This window comes from Chelonia mydas, chromosome 1 (assembly GCF_015237465.2).
Source record: "Chelonia mydas isolate rCheMyd1 chromosome 1, rCheMyd1.pri.v2, whole genome shotgun sequence".
Classification (NCBI taxonomy): domain Eukaryota; kingdom Metazoa; phylum Chordata; order Testudines; family Cheloniidae; genus Chelonia; species Chelonia mydas.
Genome location: NC_057849.1, coordinates 198,011,895 through 198,032,674, shown reverse-complemented (window position 1 = coordinate 198,032,674; position 20,780 = coordinate 198,011,895). Strand labels below are relative to the sequence as shown.

Sequence of the window (20,780 nt, the reverse complement as noted above, 5' to 3'; positions counted from 1 at the left end):
CTATATACAGTGTGAAGGAAAGATTTTGTTTTCCTTTCATTCTCCTGAATTAACAGAGTGCTTTTGGGAAGTGTCTGAGCAAGACCATAATTATAGCTGAGTCCATGCTACACACACGCACAGGCATACATACACAAGATATGTATCCACATCTGAACACATATAAAGGTATGTAGACACACATAAACATACAAGTATACCCACCCAATGTAAACAAGCACACTCATACACACAGGTTTGCACACAAACATATGCATGCACAGTATTCTCTCAAAGACATTCCAAGGCATTATGGAAACAAAATGGAAGTTGTCCCCTCAGACCCTGGACTAGACCCTCAACTGGTGCAAATCATAATCTGCACCTTCTTAGGGTCTAGCTCACTGATGGGGATAAAGCAGGAATCCACAGGCACTGGCAGCACCTTGCGCTCCTGCTGGTTGTATGGTCTGATTTACAGTGGGACAATCACCCCAGTGGTCCTGTCCCCTCTCCAGTTTGCACCCTTGAATGAGTAGCTCTGGAGAAGGAGAGGCAGCTGGCAAGGCCTGTTTCAATTAGAAGCAGCAGAAGGCAGGTCCCCACCACAGAATCCCCAAGAGATTTCAGGTATAGGTTATCATGTTAATCAGACAAACAGATTTCCAACAATAAGCACATTTCTTAGAAGAATCAGAGCATGTTTCCAAAATGTCATTATCTATCAGTGCCCCAGTGAGAGTGCAGGTTTTATGCATGAACATACACACGTTCACACACACACGTTCACACACACACACACACACACACACACACAGACGTGCATATCTTACCTCACCTGCTAGCCCACACCTTATTTCATGCACACATTAGTTTTGGATAATCAGTTGCGCTCTTCTAGCAGATGGAGTTTGGGATCATAGCATAGCATAGCATATCAGGCTTGGAAGGGACCTCAGGAGGTCATCTAGTCCAACCCCCTGCTCAAAGCAGGACCAATCCCCAATGTGTCCCTGTGACTGAATAGTACAGTTCATACCATGCACTTCACCCAACAACCTCCCTGAAAACCCTGCATTGTCTCTGGAGCTGCAATAACAGGGAGAATAATGAGCAGAGGGAGAGTTCTTATGGTGGTGATGGGGTGGGGTGGGGCTGAGAAGGAGCTATTACACCTTTGGTGGAGTAGAAAGGCTGTTGCTCAGCAGGCAAGGGGAATGGAGGTCTAGTCATTTAATAGAAAATAGTGTGAGAATGAGGCTATTGCATTCTAACTGCTTGCAATATGCAGCCTCTCGCCATCTACAGGACAGGAAGGAAACAGGTCTGAGTTATGATTTAACTAACTAAATAATGCGGAAATCATGTCAGCACAATAGCCTGTTTTCACAGAACAAGAATCCCCTGTTGCTACATAACAGAGACCCAGCCTACCTGTGTATTTTCCAAACAAGAGACAATCTCCCCAATTCCTGCTGTGGATTCAGACACTTCTGCTGGGCCTGTTAGTGCAGGAGATCTGTCATTTTCACCAGGACGTAATTGACCTGCTACATCCTGATTGGCTTGGAGAACCTTCAGCTATTCAGAGCCCAGTTTATATGAGCACGGGTGTTTTAGAAAGAGCATGTGTCTCTCAATAGCTGAAATTCAGCTTAGAAGTGAATAATGCTTGACTACCTGTATAACCTGCCAAATACAATTCCATCAGCGATGATCTTAGTGCAGCTCCCACAGGTTCAGTCAAACAGAGACAGTGTCTATTAGTTCATCGAGCAGAGTCACTGCTTCTCTGCTCTATCAGGATCTACGGTATATTCACACATTCATATGCCCCCAGCCACATGCCTGGCATCAGGGGAGACTGGGAACTCCTCTAGCTGGTTCAGTCCCCATATTCACCATTTGGGTGACACATACCATCGAGCAATCTGAATTGGCTGGGACAAATTCCACTCCGTATAATGGAGGGAGAATGGTCTACTGGTCAGAACATGTGTCCGGCATGGGTCCAGTTCTGTTCCTGGCTATGCCTGTGTGACCATAGATAAACCAGTTCCCCTCTCAATGCATCTGGGCACAATCTGTAAAGTGGGGATAATCTGCCACCTCAGAATGGGTATGTGAATCTTAATTTTTTAACGTCTGTCTTAAGTGCTTTGAGATCCTGGAAGGGAAAGTGCTATCGAAATGCAAAGTATGGTGCCAGCAGCAGCAGTATCATGACGTAACAATGTACCAAAGATGAATCTTCAAAATCTATAACCAAATCCCCCAACCCAGCAGGCTGTATAAACGAGGAGATGTTGATGGGACTGTGAAAACTTTTCCCCAACTATTGCGCCATGGGGAGGTGAGGGCACTTAAGGAATGTGTCACCAATTAGGTTGCAGCATGGTGAATGATCATGCGCTCAGATCCCTGTGGGTGTGTCCGTTAAGATAGGTTCTGTGGAGGCAATAAATCCACGTAGATGACCTGGCAAGCCTACCTGCACAATTCATTTCTCTGCCAAAGGCTAGGTCCAAGCAGGAGATGCCGCTAAGGTGGCCCATGGTCTGATGACTCAGTGGCATTTGGAAACAGGAAGAGGCCATGTGACCCTTCCACTACAAATAGCGTCATGGCAGCTCTTTTATTCCTCCTGCTGTATAGACCTTGATTGTTCAGTTCTGTGTGCCATTGAGTTGGTTTCTCCTCAACTCCCAATCTGAATCCATGGAAACATGTACTGTGATGTGTTGGTAGCATAATGCTCTGTATGTGAAACCTTCTTAGTCAGTCCAATTGCAGGATGGGGGAGCTGTCAGGTTTGTAACTGCTGCTTGCTGGGTGTGGAAAGTGGGCATTTCCTTTTCTCCTGCATGTTGCTTATTGTTGTTTTTCCCCCCTTAGAGCGAGTTTTACCCACACTCCCCAACCCTTTTCCAGGTCAGTATATGCTTTATGTCAAAGTACCTCTCTAGCCGGGTCATTCTCCATCATCTCAACAAATACTAAAAGCCAAGGGTGGGCAGAGCAGAATGACAGGAAAATAAGGATGTCCCCTTTTGCTTTGCATCCCAGTTGCCCCCTTCCCCCTCTCTCCCCCCAAAAAATTGTTGCCAAAATCTCAGATTGAATCCAAACCTGAGGTTCAAGTGACTTTGCTTAACTTCTTTTCTTCCCACTTTTTGTAGAGACTAGCCTGAGCTGTTGTGTTTGGATCCAGATCCAAATGTTCCCAGTGTTCAGTTTGTCCTCAGGCCCATTTCTAATTATTGTATATTTTCCAACCAGAAGCATATGTGCCACAGTAACTCAAAAAGAGGCTCATTTCTTGGTCCTCCCAGTCTGACCAGAAGCAGAAGGATTCTGAAATCCTGTAAGAGGGGAAAAAACATAAAACTGCTACTCTCAGATTTCCATCTCAGGGTATGGAACGTCCAGAGAAGCATCCAAACTTTTGAGTGCTGATTCCTAATGAACCACCTCACTCTTTGTGATTCATCACTCCCAGGGAAAATGTCTTTGCTGTTCACATGGCAGGACAGTAGGGGCACTAACTGTGAAAAGAAGCATAGTGTAGACATTAAAGCAGACATGAGGCACCTCTGATTTGACCCAGTTCACAAGGAGTGAGTGTGAACACAAGGCAGGGAATCAGGAGACCTGGATATTATTCCCAGATCTGCCACACACTCGTTTTGGTCAAATCAGTATGGCCATGTCTCCGTTATTAGATGTTCCAATTGAGAGGGGCCTGATTTTCAGAGGATGGGTGCTCAGTCCTTTCTGAAATCAGGCCCTTACAAGGTGTTTCAAGTTGGGCACCCAAAAATAGAGGCACCCAAAATCACTAGTCACTTTGAAAACTCTGGCCTAAAGTGCTTAATTTGTGCCAGGACTTGGCAGGGCTGAGCCCTGGCACCTCTAGGCTTGGCAGTTCATAGCCCCAGCACCTCTGGGCCTGCTGCATCAGTTATGAATGTAAAAAAATTGCTTGAGCCCTGGCACCTCTTTCATTACAAATTAAGCACTGTCTATGCCCCACCATACCTCAGTTTCCCCAGCTCCATGATGGAGATATTGATACTTACTTAATTCTCAGGGCTGGCGTGAGGACTAACTAGTTAATGTTGCTGGAGCACTTTGAGGTCAAATGCAAAGGATTATTAGGAGTCCATTTTCTTTTGGAAAGCAATTCAGTGTGCCAAGCGGAACACCAGCATTTCCTTAGAGCAGTGTTTCCCAAACTTGGGACTCAGCTTGTTCAGGGAAAGCCCCTGGTGGCCCGGGCCAGTTTGTTTACCTGCCACATCCACAGGTTTGGCCGATCGAGGCTCCCACTGGCTGCGGTTCGCTGTGCCCGGCCAATGGGGGCTACGGGAAGTGGCGGCCAGTATGTCCCTCAGCCCGCACCGCTTCCCACAGCCCCCATTGGCCGGGCACAGCGAACACTGGGAAGCCTTAGAGGAAGTGAGCAATGGATGGTGGGAGTTTTACATCAGCTTCACTTAACCACCCTGCAGTTTCAAACCAAGCTCTGCTGCAGATAACTTCTTCAGGGCCAGGATAGGGCTACACTTATTATATTTAAAGGCAAATCTGCAAATACAATTAACGAAAAGTACCCAAAAAAAAGAAAAATTGAAATCAAGCCAACATTAAAATTAAATCCCAGGGAGTGATTCGCAAATAACATTCAAGAAGCTGGGAAAAGGAGTAAAGCAGGCCGTTGGGAATCTAGCGTGGAAAAATAAATCCAATTAAATGCAATTATCAAACACACTGTAAATGAAACATGGGCTCAGATATGAAATTAAAGTCACAATGGCTGTTTAGGGTTTAAGTTTTTGGTTCTTTTAATTTTTTAAGATGTGGGGTTTTTAATGGCAAATATTTTTCTACAAATTGAGAAGACATTTTTGTCCTTTTTTTAATTCCACAGGCAGACAAAGGCAATTTTGCTATTTTTTTCTCCCAACTGCATTGTCTCCTGTTGTGCATTAGTGGCCCATTAAGGCAAATGCTAAAAATTCCAGCTGAGGTAAGCCCAGATTTCTATGCCAAACGCCCCTTCTAAGTTCTAGCCACAGTGCCTGCACCATCCAGCACAGTTTTAATCAACCTATGAAAATTCTTCCCCACTGCCTTTGATATTTTCTTGCTGCTTCTTGTTTTAGTAATAATGTCTCAGTGGACATCACACTGTGACATCACAGTTTCAGTGAGTCTTTAGGAATTTGTTGTATTCTGCGATATCTTCAGTGAACCAGGAAGTGCTAAGAGGATTTCACAGAAGGAAAATATAATTTTAATACTCTGCACCTCATTTCTTTTGCTGAAAGCTCCCAGCTGCTTCTTTAATGTGGGCATCCAGCACAGGCATTGGTGCTTATCTCAATCTTCACTTGTCCTTTGCAGTTCACCTTTAAAGAAACACCAGGCAAAAAAGTTTCCTTGCATGACGCGGACTCCATCAATATATGGGTTTTTGGGTTCCGTTCTCTTTGCCATCAGCCTCTGTGACCTAAGGCACGTCACGTCCCCTCTTTGTACCCCAGTTTCCCTGTCTATAAAATATGGATGACACTTTCCTACCTCCTGGGGTTTCTGACGATTAATTAATTAGTGAATTAATTAGTGAGGTGCATAGAGATGGAAAGGGCTGTGTACATTCTAAGTATTGTTATTATCTGCTAGCTGCTGTTTAAAAGAGGTCAGAGATTTCAAAGGGAGCTATTTAACAATACACGGGACTTGAATTTGATGGGGAAGACTTTCCTAGAGCATTAGTGAAACCCAACTCGTGCTTATTTCAGCTGTTGAAAATGGGGCCTGTGACCACCACTACGGTACCAAATTCCCTGGTAAAATTTCTAGCCATCCTGATTGTTGAGGCAAGGCATTCAAAGTGCCTGAAATCTCATCTGGGCTAATGTCACATCATCGTGTTGTAACATTGCTCTATTTATGCTGTGATGTCACAGCGTCTGGCTGTTGCATCACTGCCTCATCAGTAGGGCCAGATTTTCAAAAGAGCTCAGAGTTCTTTTGTGGAAGAAAGTTTTCAAGGAGGCCCCTCTCCTTCCGAGGATAAGGCTAGTGGGATGGGATCTTTGTTAAGCCTTAAGGATGTTTTTTTCTGTGCTGCCTGCCATAGTCACAGGTCTGGCTGCACCTTTTCTGATCTCTCTGACTGCACCTCCCCTGCCCCTGCCCAGGGCCTTGTGCGTTCACCTCTTTCAGGGGGGGATTCCCATGAGTCTCCCACTCTTAGATTGGGCCTTGGGCTGTAGTACCCTGTGTACCAGCCGTGATTACTTAGCAGGCCCCAGTGGATTTGGCACCTGCAGTTCTTCCCTTTGGGAGCTTGTGACCTGTGATTCACACAGGTGACCAGACAGCTTTGTCAAACCAATCTTAACAGTCTTACTCCTAAACCCCACTACCCTATAGTAGCGGGCCAGGTACGTTTTGCTTCTTCAGGCCCTCCAGCGGCATCTGTCTCAGCTTCAATCTGTTCTCCATGAGCAGCTCTTGGACAGCTACCTCGTCCTTGGACTTTTAAACTCTTTAGTGTTCCTTTGGTCTTTTGGCAGCCAGCTGTGGCAAAAGCAGTCTTGTAATTTTGACTGGAGCCTATAAATTGCATTTTCCCAGATAACAGCTCAAGCATTGTCCCTTCTGAGCCCTCCTTGTTTACTGGGAGGTTCCTTATCTTGGAGTCATTGTGTTACCTTCCTGCTACTTTCCTAACAGTCCTGCTATTAAACTGAACCAACACATGAAAATAGTAAATATTCCCCTAACCCAACAGAGCCATAATGTTTTAAAAACTATCCCACCAACTAGGTCACCTAGATTACAGATCAGCCCCACCTCCTTCACAGTGCCTGTCCTGGGATCTCTGCCAGAGCTTGCCAAGTGTCAGGGCAGTGAGTGGCGCTATCCTGGGCTGTGTATTTTAACACCAGAAGGAATCAAGTGCAGAAGCCACTCAGTAGGGCCACATCAAACAAAATCCAGTTCCGTTGCTCATCAACAGGATAAAGATAGTGGTGAGGTGACTGGTCAGGGGCAGGCCTATCTTTCCACCAAACAGACGCAGATTGGAGAATGACCCTGGATGGACTGTAGATTGTAGCTAGTCTCCTTTTAGCTGTAGTCCTTGTAGCTTGTATTGTTACTAATGCCTTGATTGGGGTGGGAGGAAGGGAGGGAGAAAAGAGCTGTTCATTTGTGTCTAATGACCAGAGGTTGGAGCTTCCTAAGAGACCCAAAGAGCAGCTTTCCCTTAAGCGGCCTCCCATTCTTCTCCCTCCTACCCAGGGACTGGCTCCCCTCTGGGAAGCACAGAGACCTCTCCTGTTAATGTGATCACTTGTTCTCTCCCAGCACACTCCCTCCAACACATGGACCTTAGCACCAAAGCAATTCCAGTGAGTGCACACTTTTCTCGTGGAGAGTGACTCTGCATTTGGCAAAAACTGGGTGGTCTGGTTGGTTTTAAACAGGATGTCTCTACAGGAAAAAAATCATAGGGAAACAGGACCTTTTGAGCAGCACAAACTCTGAGGAGCCAACGTGGTACAGGGCTGGCCTGCTGAGCAGTCAGAACTGCTTTCCCTTGATCAAGCCAGTCCCAGTCAGACCATAAAAAATCCTTTGGTAAGTCCTTGCTTGCTTGCAAGTGGGTCAGGCACTGCCATACCCACTGTTCATGCCCAAGAAGAGGAATTGCTTGGTAGGCACCACAGTGTTTCTAGGGCCAAATTCTGCTTACACCAGGTCTGAATTCGATCTTTATGCTCATTATTTGATTCCCATCATGAAACCAGTCTAAACCATGATCAAGGTCCCTCCCCATCCCCAACCGTTCTTTAGGATTTGAACTCAATTCCCTAGCAGGGCTCAAAGGAAGGACCAGTGAAATCCCAAATCGCATACGCTGCTTTTAAAACATGTTAATTCTTTAGCCTGGCTGAGAACTTGTAGCATAAACAGGCCCAAATGCTTGTTTTGATCCCTGTTCCTGACACCGAAGCAGCCAGGAAACAGAAATAATTAAAAGACATGACAAGCATGAGGTGCAGCATTTTGATCCATCTCTGGATCAGAACTTTCCCAAAGGTCACAGGGTGTTTGGGTCCACAGTTCAGGCTAGGCTCATCACTATGTCATGGTATATTTGTGTATGACTAGGGTGCACCTCTGTCACATAATTGGATTGCTGGTTGGTTTCAGTTATCTGCAGCTCAGCAGAAGCTCACTTGTTTAAAACCTGCCACCCTAAGCAGAAAGTAGGGCTCAGGAAAGCAAAAGGCTTCCAGCTGACATTATTGAGCCAGATTTTCAAACAAGCTCTGTTCCAATTTGGTGAGTACAACACCAGTGTAAGGTGCAGCAACATGGTTGTGGCTTAAGTATGGCTTTGCAGTATGGATGCTCAAACTGGGCTAGGCTAGCTCAGGTGCTCAAGCCCACATGCCAGTCACCTGTGGTGAAGACATACCCTTCGGCACCAAAGGGCATGATCATGTGGGATGCTGAGCTCTTTTGAAAATCTGGCCAATGAAGCAGAAAGGAGCAGAGGTGCCTAAAGCATAAGCCAGGACTTTGGGACAGCTGGATTCTGTTCCTGGTCTACCATAGACAGACTCATCATTGCGAAAGTTGAAGCTAGACAAATTCAAACTGGGAATAAGATACAAGTTTTTAACAGTGAGGGTAATTAACCACTGGAACAACTGACGAAAGGATGTAGGGCATTCTGCATCCCTGGCAATGTTTACTGAAGATTGGAAGTTGTTCTAAAAGATCTATTCTATTCTGAATAGGAATTAATTCGGGGAAGTCCTGTGGCCAGCATTATGCAGGAGGTCAGACTAGATGATCACAATGGTCCCATCTGGCCTTAACACCTGTGAATCTATGATTCATGTGACCTTGGGCAAGTTGCATGTCTTGTCTCATCCTCACTTTCCCCATGTGTAAAAGGGGGATAATAATGCTGACCTCAGAGGGAGTTGAGAGAATTAATTCAGGTCGAGAAACAGCGCCTTGGATCGGGAGCTAGAGCAACTCCAAGTCTTAGTATTATTATTATTATAACAACTAACATTAGCTTGGGCTAACATTTGTCAAGACTGCCCAAACACCCTCTGTTCCCTCCCCCTGCTCTCCCCCCCCCCACCCGCAAAAGAGAGAGAAATCGTTTTATTGCTTGCTCTGTTTCTGTACTTTTTGTTCATTAATTTTAATTTTGATTGATTTATTCCAAAATGAGCCCTGGATTGCACACATTTGCATAACCCTCTCCAGCTGCAGTGCTGCGGAGAGTCCAGTGAGCTGAGTGAGAGGGAGGAGGAGGTTGAGACCTAGGACTGGAAAGCCGAGGGAAATGCTCTTCAATTCAACCTTTGCCCTCACTATAGAGTGGTAAACACACTTGACGCCCTTTTTAGCCACAGCTACAGCTTAACCTGGTTGTAGCACTGTTTGCTGCACACAGAGCATAGCTGCAAAACGGTGTTCATGCCTTAGTCCTCTAGAGGGGGTTCTGGGTCAGAATATTGGAAAAATCCCCATCTTCACTGAATGGATTAGAAACCACCCCACCCTAGGCTAATCAATCTGGGTAATAAATTGCCAGGTGTGGTCGCTGTTAGCAGACTTTGAGCTGTACTGTGGATGGGTTCAGTTTAGACCAGCACTCAGGCAGAACATACCCCTCCAGATCCAAACAATCCAGAACTACAGATCCAGCTGTGAAATGCACCACTTGGCATGGCTTCAAACCAGCTCCTGATGCCTCCATGTGACCATTCAGGGAATAACAATATTGTCTCTTAAACCATTACCCTAAGCTCTTTACTTGGGGGGGGGGGAGTTTTTGGGGTGAGGATATAAATCTTATATCAAGTTTATAACAAATACACATAAAGACCCTGCTCCCTCCCTCTCTCTCTCTCCCGCTCCTTTTTCAGTGGCCTTCCAAGTAGCGAAACCTGTTGTGAAAAGCTGCACTGAAATTAAAGTGGGGTGGGGAGAGAAAAGACATTACTTCTCTTTTTAATCCTTGAATAGAGCTGCCCCCTCTCCCCCCACATCCTCACCCTCCTTCCCCATTTCCACTTTGAAAACCACTAAGGAATTTGCCTAGCAAATTGGCCTCCCGTCTGGTTATTGTCCCAAGCGAACAGTCTCTCCATTCACTAACCCAGAATGGTAAGTCAGTTTGGGAAGCGTCGGGTTTATCTTCTAGGCTCAGGCACTGCGCTGGGCCCATTCGCGAACTGGTTGCCATTCAGTGCTTGCTCTGTGGTTGATAAAGCACATTACACATGGCTGGGCTTGCGTGATTAATACAGCTGTCTCAGTGCTCTCTCAGAAAACAAAAACAACCAGGAAAAAAAAACCCTTTCTGCAAACAAATCAGACTCACGGAAAAGCAGAGTCCTCCTGGCGCACACACAGGAAGTGTTGTGCTCATCGAAGGACCTAACAAAAGAGGAAGGGTGTGTTTGGAAGGAGAATAAGGGGAAATGGGGCTTAGCGTGCCCTTCGCACGTCTGGGAACGGCTATGTCAGGGTGGCGGCAGGAGCAGGGAGCAGGGGGAGAATCAGTGCAAGTGGTTCCTGCATTGAAGAGGATGCCACATAGCCAGTGCAACTTTGTTCAGTCCCAGCCAGGCATCGTCTATGGTAGCTGTTGTGGGACTTGACACACACAAACCAACTTTCCCAACACCTACAGTGGACACACCTACTTGCTCACATGGAGATACACACGTAGGCTTATTCAATGCACACACCACCTAGGGCTTGATCCTCAGGTGCTTAGGACCACCTAAAGGGCAACCAGAAGGGATTGTGTGCCATCTTTCCACGCTGCCCCAAACCTGACACCAGCTAAGAGCCAGTTCAGTGCCCCCTCCCCCGCCCCGACCCGGTGAAACTCAGAGTAGCCTCAGGGTTGCTCTAAGTTGTAATAGGTTATAACAGCTCTATAGGGGCTGTGCCCCGTCAGGGATCACAAGTGCACAACCTGCTCCAGCCAGGGGGGGCTGGGCTAGGCTAGCAGAAAGCCACCATAGCTCGCTCAGATCCACTCAAGCATTCCCCCACACAAGGGCTGTTTCGGGCAGTTTTAAGATCACTTTGCACTGCTGGAATACCAGTAAGGGACTTTAGAGGAGGCCAGCATTTGAGTTTTAGAGTGCACACAGAGCCACTCTCACACCCGTATTTACACACACACATACCCAACAGCTATAGGACACACATATCTACTCACACAGGGAGACATACAAACTGACTTGCATGAGAGTTATAATTCACTCACACCCACGCCAACTCAAACATGAAAAAACACAGGGTTGTGTTCACACAACTCACGTGACATCTATAGTGTTAGCTATTCTCTCTCTCTCTCTCTCTCTCTCACACACACACACACACACACACACACCTATGTCTAGGGCCTCATTCTCAGTTACTCCATTCCTGCCTCTGGGGTGGAGATGGAGGTGGAGTGGACAAAGGGAGTTTCAAGCCCCAGGCCAGATTCTGCTTCAGTAACATTCAGGGGCCATAAAGGGGCCACAGTGACTAGGGGGAGGCTTCCCCAGGAGTAGGGTAGGTCTGACATACCCAGCGTTGCTCTGCCCCTCTTGCAATCCATGGCATGGGGACATGCTGGGGGCAGGAAGTAAAGTGCTTCTGAACAACCCAATGGCAGTCACAGTGAGGCTACCATAAGTTAGAGCAGCCCCCAAAGCCACTCTAATATATGTTGGGGGCCATTCTAGCCCCAAGCCAGATCCAGAATCCAGGAGATGCAGAGGTGGCTTAAAGCCACCTTTGCCCCCCTCCTTCTGGGCTGCACCTTCTGGGCTGTGGTTCCCTAGAGGCATAGCACAGAATCTAGCCCCAACCCCATCCTGGGACTGTGCAGGGCCTTACCTGGCCCTTGGTGTAAGTTAGAGCAGCCTCAGGGCTGAATCCCTGTGTCAGCACTACGTCAGAGGGCATTCTCAGAAGGCCATTTCTGCCAACAAGAGCAAAGTAAAGGGGCCTTAGTGCAACCGAGAGTCAGGCCCCTGAAGTACACAGACAGCTGTGAACATAACGGAGACACTCCAGGATCCATACACACACACACACACTTTACACACAACCCTGATCATACAACACCAAAAGCAGATGCACACCTACTCCCGCAAGTGCAGGCACATAGTACACACACTTGTATCGACACTAACCAGCTCATATGCCATCTACAACATGCACATTGCTCTACACACATGCTCTCAGAGACGCTAACAAAGGCCTGTTCACAGACCAGCGGCTGTGGCATGTCAAGTGGCCAGACCACAGCCCAGGGAAGAGAAAGGAACAAAAGAAGCCTTCACCAAAGGGAAAAACAGAACAGTTTTCTGTCAGTCTAGCTCCCTGACCATTTCTGTCCCCTCCCTACTATCCTTCTGTCCTGTTCTATTAACCTCTGTCCCGCTCTCCCTTTTTCCTTCTCTACATCTCTCTGTGCCAACCTCTTGTCCTCTTCTATCTCCCTTCAGACTTCTCTCATTCATGCTCCATTTTCTTTCTCTGTCCACTCTCCCTCTCTGCCTCTGTGCATGCCTACACAAGACCTGGAAGTGTGAATCCGAGCTCAAGGAGACATACCCAGGCTGGTTCTGATCCAGCTAGCATGCTAAACAGGTCATCATGGCAGCACAAGTCGCAAGAGGAGATGCCCCAAGTATGTACCTAGCATCATGGAAGGGATTGTAGGTGGGGTAGCTAGCCCCTCCCACTGCTTGTGGTGCTATGGCTATTTTTAGCATTCTAGCTTGATCACAGCTAGTGCAGGTGTGTCTCTTAAAGCTGGGAATCAGCCCTGGTCAAAGAGCAGACATATCCTCCATCAAGTCCTTTCAAGCTCTCTCTGCGCCAGCCTCTGTCTCACTCAGTACCCGTCATTAAGACTACTCCCCTGCCCCCTCTTCCCTGCTTCTCATTCTGTCTCACTGTCTGTTTCCCACTCTGTCTCTCCCCTTAAGCCCCATCTCTGCTCGCTCTCCTGCCCCACCACCTTCCACTCACTGTACCTCACTCCCAACACTTGTCTCCATGCCCCAACCCCAGTCTTCCACCCCCCGGACACATGCACACAATTCATTCCCATGAAAACCTGGCACACCAAAGGATTTCATTTGGTGCCTAGTGCAGCTATGCTCAAAGATGCGTGGCGGGGTGAACACAGACCGGGCATCTATTTAGCCAACACACTGCACACCCAGTGCGGTGGGATCCAGGCTGTTTGCCCTGCACTGAGAGCTGGACTGTGTTCAGCAGTGGCTGCTTGCTGAGTGGATGGGACACACTGGTGCACACATGCGCAATCAGCTGGAAATCTGAATCTGGAAGGGATTCATTCTCTCCTAGAAGCTTGTGGGGGACAGAACTCAGACCCAAGCCAGGAATGGCCCAGGGGAATGACCTGTGTAACATGGTCCCCAGCTGCTTTGCTTGTAGAATCAGATCTTTAGATGGAAGGATCAAGGACAAGAACGGACTCAGTAATGCATTTGGGAGAGGCAGCATGCCAGGTTTTTGATTAATCAGCCTTAGTTGCTCGAAGAATGAAAGAGGAGAGGGGCAGAGGGGATTTTCTCAGCAGTGGTAAAACCCCAGAACTTTCTGAAATCTACAGGAAGAAAATAGCTGTCTCTTAGCTGTGAGAGAAACTCATCTACCTGGCTTCGAACCATATTTGGTCTTCTAGTCATAGGCTTTGTTAGCTAGGACAGCAGTCCCCTTCTACAGCAACTATGGCAATATGGACTCTAGCAAGCCAGGAGAAAATGGGCCATCTCTAGAACACCATGAACAGTTGCTAGCCCACTGTGGATGGGCTCTAGAATGGGGTCATCGCTAGCTCATGCAGAGGACCTGGCTGCCTCCAGAAAAGCCAGTGTATTGACTGTGTAGACACAAGGTTCACCCAGTGCCCCAACTCAAGATTTAATCGTAAGACCCCGCCCTACCAGGGAATATAAGTAGCAACAGCAGGTCCATAGGTGTTAACTGACAGTAAGAAAAAGGTACAAGCATGCTGCAACCAGAGTGGCGTGTGAATTGTGTCTTTTTTCCCAAAGCACAAAGGAAGGTTGGGAAAAAAAACCGCAACCAAGCAAGCCCTAGTAAGTAGAAGCTGCTAATCCCTAAAGCCTCAAAGTAGAGTGCAGAGCCTTGGAAGAAAGAAATTAATAACTTTCAAAGTATGACCTTGAAAATGGAATTAACAGTATTCCTCCCTTTTAAGCCTCCCTGATAATAAAGATTTCATCTTCGGAAGCCCTGGCAAAGAGAGTCAACAGACTAGAAAAATGACTTCCTGCAGAGCAGCTGGCATGTGTAAAAACCTGGCCCCTGCAAGCTGTGGCCGGAGAGGGCGGGGAGGAAAGAGAGACCAGCTTTTGTCCAGCCCCTGCTCCTTTTTCTTTAGTAGATGGTTATGTTCTTTCCCTGCTACTACTCCTGTCCCAAGACGTGCCCAAGAGATGTCTCCAGATAAGCATCAGTGAACTTAATTGTAAACAGAGCTGGCCTCTGATGCTGTAGTGCTCCCTGAAATACAGCCTGCTAGATTTTTCCCTCCCTTAGTCGCCCAACTATAGACAGACCTCTTCTCTCTCCTCAAAAAAAGAGTCATAGGGCCCATTTTTTCCTCTCACACTGGTTTGACATTAAATTCAGTGGCGCAACTCCTGGCTTACACCAATGTAAGTGAAAGGAGAATCACACTCTTAGGTTTCGCAAGCCACAGCTCCATATTGGCTCCCTCAGATCACTGAGCCCAGGAACCTGGCATGAGAGGCCATGGAGAGTCCCTTTACCAGTGGACAGATGAGGAGGCATGGGGAGGGGCTGCAGGAAGCCCCTCTGCAGATGAGAAGCTGGGGTTGCCCTTTGAGGATGAATGTTACGTGCGTCCAGTTGAAGGGACTCCTCTGCAGTGCTGGAGATCTCGGTGTGATACGAGTGCCCACAGGTTCAAGTACTGGGGATATCTGTGGTGCCTGTGCCATTTGGGTGCTGTTCTCTGTGCAGTTGAAGGGGCTTATGGGGTTCACTCTCAGACCAGGCTAGATCCTGCAGCCACTGAGTGCGTAGTGGGACTGTGTGGAGTGGCAGGTCAGTCCAGGGCCTGGGGACAATAGAGTCTCCGTGCACGGACCTGCTAATTACAAATTGCTGCTGCCTACACCTCTGAAGGTGGGGGGCGGCGCCACCCTGCTTACAGGTCCCATCAGAGCTCTGTGTGCCCCATCCTGGTTGTAGGAAAGAATTGGGGTCTGTGTTGCGGGGAGGGTGTGGGATGGACAGGTCTCTGACTAACACTGCATTCGCCTCAGGTCACAACATTAGAACATCCCGCTGTGGCAAGAAGCATCTGTACAGCACGATCTGGTTTTTCAGGCTTGCCTACCAAGTGTAAGTAGCTCAGTGAAGTTGGATGTTAGGTCCACTCCTCTCCAGGTCTTCCATTGCCGAGTTAGACCACAGGCCAAAGATGATAATGACATGTAGAGCTGCTGGATGAAACAGGCCAGATTAACATCTGCTTCCCAGCTGAGGGGTGAGACAGAGCAATCACCTGGGAAGTAGGGAGGGAGGGATCGAGTGACTGCTAGGTAGGTAGATAGCAGAAGTCGGCTTGGGCCAGTTGCTGGAATCGGACTCTGGGCTCCTCTCCTGATGCCCAGCTGTCTCATTCGGAGGAGGTGGGGACATTTCTGGGTGCATCTGACCCAGATCCCCAAATGCAATCGTCCCGGAAACTTTGGGATAAGATCTGCACATGGCCTTGTCTCCAGTTTGCAGAGCTGTGCACAGGTTAGCACTGTTTGGCCAGGAGGTTTTCCTCATTTTTGACTTTGGATGCCACCTTGTGGGGAAACGTGGTGTAGCGCCCTTGCTATTAGCCTGCATTTCTTAACCCTCCTTTGCCACTTTGTGGCAGGATCTAGCTAAGCTCTGAGGGGGAGTGGGGGAAGGATGCCATAACTCCAGCTAATATTGCCCTCATGGTTTTCCCTGGGAGCATTATGCGTGGCTGAGACAGGGCAAAGTAGATCAGTGTATAACACAAATGGCCTGGCCCAAGTGATTTGGGGAATCTGTCCCAAGGTGTCCCCCTTTCCACCACCCCAAAGCTAAGAGAAAGGAGGCACTAAAAAAAAAAAAAAAAATCAAACCCATGGCAAAGATGCACAGGATCCACCAAGATGTGGCCAAGGGCAGTGTACAGTGCCAGGGGATGGCAGTCACACTCAGTAGAAAGGAGGAGAGGTCCCGCTGACTGATGACCATCCCGTCCCAGAGTTCATAGCATGCCTTCTCTGACACCTCTTCCACACACCTGAGCCAGCATTGCCCCCTTCTCATATTAATCAAATCCCAGGGCTTCCTTTCCATACCATCAGCCCCTAACTCCCATCAGCCCCTTCTCCTAGCCATCACATTCCCTAGCCATAACATGCCTATTCTTGCATCATCCTCATATCATAGCCAGCCCTTAGCTGCCCTTGCTGTCTGACCTTTCCCATCACATCAACCCATCCTTGGGCAAGCATCATCTCCCTGCCCATAACCATCACAATTCTTGGCCAGCATCAGCCCATACTTATCACACAACTGAGCCAGCACCGCCTCTGTATTGTAACCAACATATCAGTGGGCTGGTGTTGCCCCTTTTCAGAGTCATCACATCTCTGAGCTGACATCACCAGCTTCCCATACCTACCTGTGCTGGCCTCACATGGACACTGATCCCCTTCAGATGGGCAATGATTGGCCAATGTAAAACTTCAGGGATTGCCATCTGGATTCAGTCACTGGCTGGCTGGCCAACAGCAGATGCCATTCCAGAGCTCCACCAGGTGACAGGGTCACCCACGCATAGCTTTTATGACCGGAAGAGACCACTGTGATCATCTCATCTGACCACCTGTGTAACATAGGCCAGCGAATTTAACCCCGTGATTCCTGCATCTAGCCCATTCTGGTGCTTGAGCCTATATTTTAGAAAGATATGTCATTGCATAGCTTACGTGTCAGTCCATCCCTCAGCTGGTCCAACTTTCTCTTTGTCTCAGCCCATGACCACTCACTAACTCAGACTGTGTATGGGAGGCAACTTGCAGCCCAGTAGCTTGGTGCTCGATATGTGGTGGCCTTGGATCAGCTGAATGTGTAGCTTCTCACTCAACTCATCCGTTGACAGACCACGGCATCCCAGCACCTCCCTATGCAGGACTGAGATAGATGCCAGAAAGCTCCCCGACCTGGGCAAGGGCCTTTCTCAGACCAGCTACGTTCTCCAGAGGTTAGGCAGCCAAGAGCAATGCCTGAGGGACAGACTCTATATAGTGTCTTGTCAAAAGCTAAGCCCAAAGAAACATAGCTGGCCCAGCAACATAAAGAACTAATGTCTCACTTTGCCATGCCATGTTCCTGGCTAATCCAGGCTACAGGACACAATGGCCCTTCATAAATACATGGGGAAAAATGCGGGAACTGATGGTTTCTAGGTCACAAGTGACATGAGTTTGGTGATACTCATCAAAAATATGTCATGAATTTTGGCACCATCTGGTAATTTCTGTTGCAGCGCAGCCCATGTTTGCAGTAACTGGGGCTGTCACAGATCGGGATCAAGGGCATTGGCAGAGTTGTGTGGGGAGCCCCAGACTGGAATAGCAAAGGGGTGCTGCAGAGCAGGATGAAGTACATTGGTGGTGTTTTGAATATTTTGATTGTTAACCCTGGAAAGCCAACACAGCTCAGCAAAAAAGGAGCTGAGGGTCTATTCCATGTGGTCATCAACAGAATTTTTCACTAAGGTCCAGCTCCAACAAAGGTACTTAGGCATTGTGGCACTCAGCATTGCAGTGCCTAATCCCTAGGGGGCCTACTGCCTTCTGGAATCCGCAGCCCTGAGTCAGGTGTGCAGGACCTGATCCACCAAGATATTTAGGTGCCTAACTCTGTGACATTCTGGGATACAATGAAGAGCGATGTCACCTCTTACCCTGTAACCCCGAATGCCTCACAATGCCTTGCCACTGTGGCTCTCTGCCTGGGACACCCACAGTCAGTCACAAGCATGCCCTCTATGTCTATGTACTTGGCAGCCGTGGTGCAACATTTTGGATCTTGGAGCATTCCTGCAATACCACAGCCTTCCACTGGCCTCCACCAGCCTTGGCTAACAATTGGTAAGGTGACTCCACACTCTCCCCAGCCCCACGTTTTCCCAAAAATGTGTTTTGAAATGTTCAGCCCTGTTCTGGAACAATCCGAGGAATGTTCAAGTTTGTTGCTCCTTTAAGGAGTCAATATCCTTCAGTTTGTTACTTTAACTGGAATAATCAAATAATCCACTTAAAATAAAACAAGTATATTTAATGACAAAGAGAGATATTTTAAGTGAGTACAACCATAAGGCTTAAAGTCAGAAATGGTTACAAGAGAAATAAAGATAAAAACTCTTTCTAATACCTAAAACATAACTAGCTAGACATGGGTCACGGTAAAATCCTCACCACATTTCCATCTAGATGGCTGACCGAATCCCTGGGTCAGGCTCTGTCCCACAAAGTCAAAGGTTTGGTACCTTTGTCTTCTTAGGTGAAAGATAAATAATGGGGGGTTTCCTTGCCCCTCTCTTCTATAGTCCAATGCACCTTTGCGATGGATTCTCCTGAGGGGTACTCCTCAAAGTAAAGTTTATTCAAGTTGTGAGGAAAGCGACATGGAGTCTGGTGGCGAAGGAAGCTCCATGCTCTTTCTTCCCCCACTTGTTTGCTTATTAGCTTAGTTTACCTAACATGTATAAATAGCCCTTCATTGTCTTTGCCTGACTCAAATATACATTCCTTTGTCTAAGCAGGCCTGTTTATCAAATCCCCGTGATGTGCCTGGCTTGAACACATTTAAGTCATCATTCCAGCATGTAGCCAAAACTCTTACTAGACATTGTGTACATACAGCACACCAGAAATTGGTCCAGGCATTGTTAATTTTCAAATGATACCCCCTAAGGCATCTGTTGTACAAAGATTATTACAATGGTGTGTGGGGGCAAATACGGGGGTGCCTGCAGGTACAAACTCCCATTCATTTCAATGGGAGATCGATGCCTAAGTGCACTTGAGGCTCTGGGCCTCAGGCAAGGCATGCAGAGTGTCAGGTGGCTAAGAGATCCTCAGAAGCCAACAGGCTGAGTGGTGAGCTGCCTAAGCCAGCCAGCAGGAAATGCTGAGGGGTGGGACAGAAAGAGGAGCGAGGTGTAGGCCCCTAAGTAGTTGACCAGGTGCACCTGACTGACAGGCCAGACATAGGCACCTCCCTCTGCTCAGGAGTCTCAGCCGCGAACCCTGTCCTGGAATGAGGCACCTGCACCAGGTCAGCGGCTTAGGTAGCCCATGCCCCAGCAGCCCAAACTCTCAGTCTCCTGCACACACTTGATACTTTTGTGATGCTCGCCAGCCATTTTTCTGTGACCCCTTGGCTGTCTTTTGTGTAGGCATTATGCTGTCCCCGCTCCCCACCATTGATCTGCCTCAAGCCCTCCATCTGCAGGGCTTATAGGTGGCAAGTGTTAGGCAGGGGGCTCGGGACCCACTGTTGAGATAAGTTTCAGAGTAGCAGCCATGTTAGTCTGTATCCGCAAAAAGAACAGGAGGACTTGTGGCACCTTAGAGACTAACAAATTTATTAGAGCATAAGCTTTTGTGGGCTACAGCTCACTTCATCGGATGCATAGAATGGAACATGTAGTAAGAAGACATATATATTGTCACCCTTAAATCTTTTACTGAGTAAAAACCGGTAGGAGAACACTTGAACCTCTCTGGCCACTCAGTAAAAGATTTAAGGGTGGCAATTTTGCAACAGAAAAGCTTCAAAACCAGACTCCAAAGAGAAACTGCTGAGCTTGAATTAATATGCAAACTAGATACCATTAACCTGGGTTTGAATAGGGACTGGAAGTGACTGGGTCATTACACAGATTGAATCTCTTTCCCTAAGTTAAGTATCCTCACACCTTCTTGTCAACTGTCTAAATGGGCCATCTTGATTATCACTACAAAAGTTTTTTTTTCTCCTGCTGATAATAGCTCATCTTAACTAATTAGCCTCTCACAGTTTGTATGGCAACTTCCACCTTCTCTGTATGCATACATGTATCTTCTTACTATATGTTCCATTCCATGCATCCGATGAAGTGGGCTGTAGCCCGTGAAAGCTTATGCTCTAATAAATTTGTTAGTCTCTCAGGTGCCACAAGTACTCCTGTTCATTTTACTGTTGAGATGGGCGTCTCCCACCTAGTTTGAAAATCCTGCTTTGGAGATGCTGGGGCTTTGGCTGGAGCGATGGCTCTGAGCTGCTCGTTGGCTGCCAACTGATGGAAACTTATGTGCCTAGAGGACTTAGGAACCTGCAGAGCTAGGGAGCAGCTGGGAGCAGGTTTTGAACATGTCAGTGGTGCCTACAATGGTGGATTTAGACACCTAGAGGTGCAGCTAGGAGCCTAAATATCTTTGAGAATCCGGGCCTACGTATCCATCGATTAGGTCTGTGCAAACCCTCTGAAAACAATGGCATCACCCGGGTTTTCTGGAAGGCAGAATCTAGCTGGCAGGGCCTTTATCAGTGCTGATGAATGAGAAGGAAAGAGTCCAGCTAGATTCTCAAGTCCCACACTGAGGGTAGGGTGATCAGATAGTGTGAACAATCAG

At 47.6% G+C, this 20,780-nt stretch overlaps 1 protein-coding gene across 9 annotated transcripts in view; it reads left to right on the top strand.

The window, feature by feature from the left end:
• The window catches only part of LOC102937877 (limbic system associated membrane protein), a 1,332,442-nt gene that overhangs the window by 1,297,494 nt on the left and 14,168 nt on the right, over positions 1–20,780 (top strand). For 6 of the 9 annotated variants that reach the window (XR_005226814.2, XM_037909177.1, XM_043538686.1 and 3 more), the window contains one exon: positions 2,875–2,910. The exons of the other annotated variants lie outside the window; for them this stretch is intronic. Coding sequence is in view for 5 of the 6 variants with exons in the window: in XM_037909177.1 (XP_037765105.1) it covers positions 2,875–2,910 (36 nt within the window). In the remaining variant the exon portion in view is untranslated. The remainder of the gene's footprint in view (positions 1–2,874; positions 2,911–20,780) is intronic. 9 annotated transcript variants of the gene reach the window in all.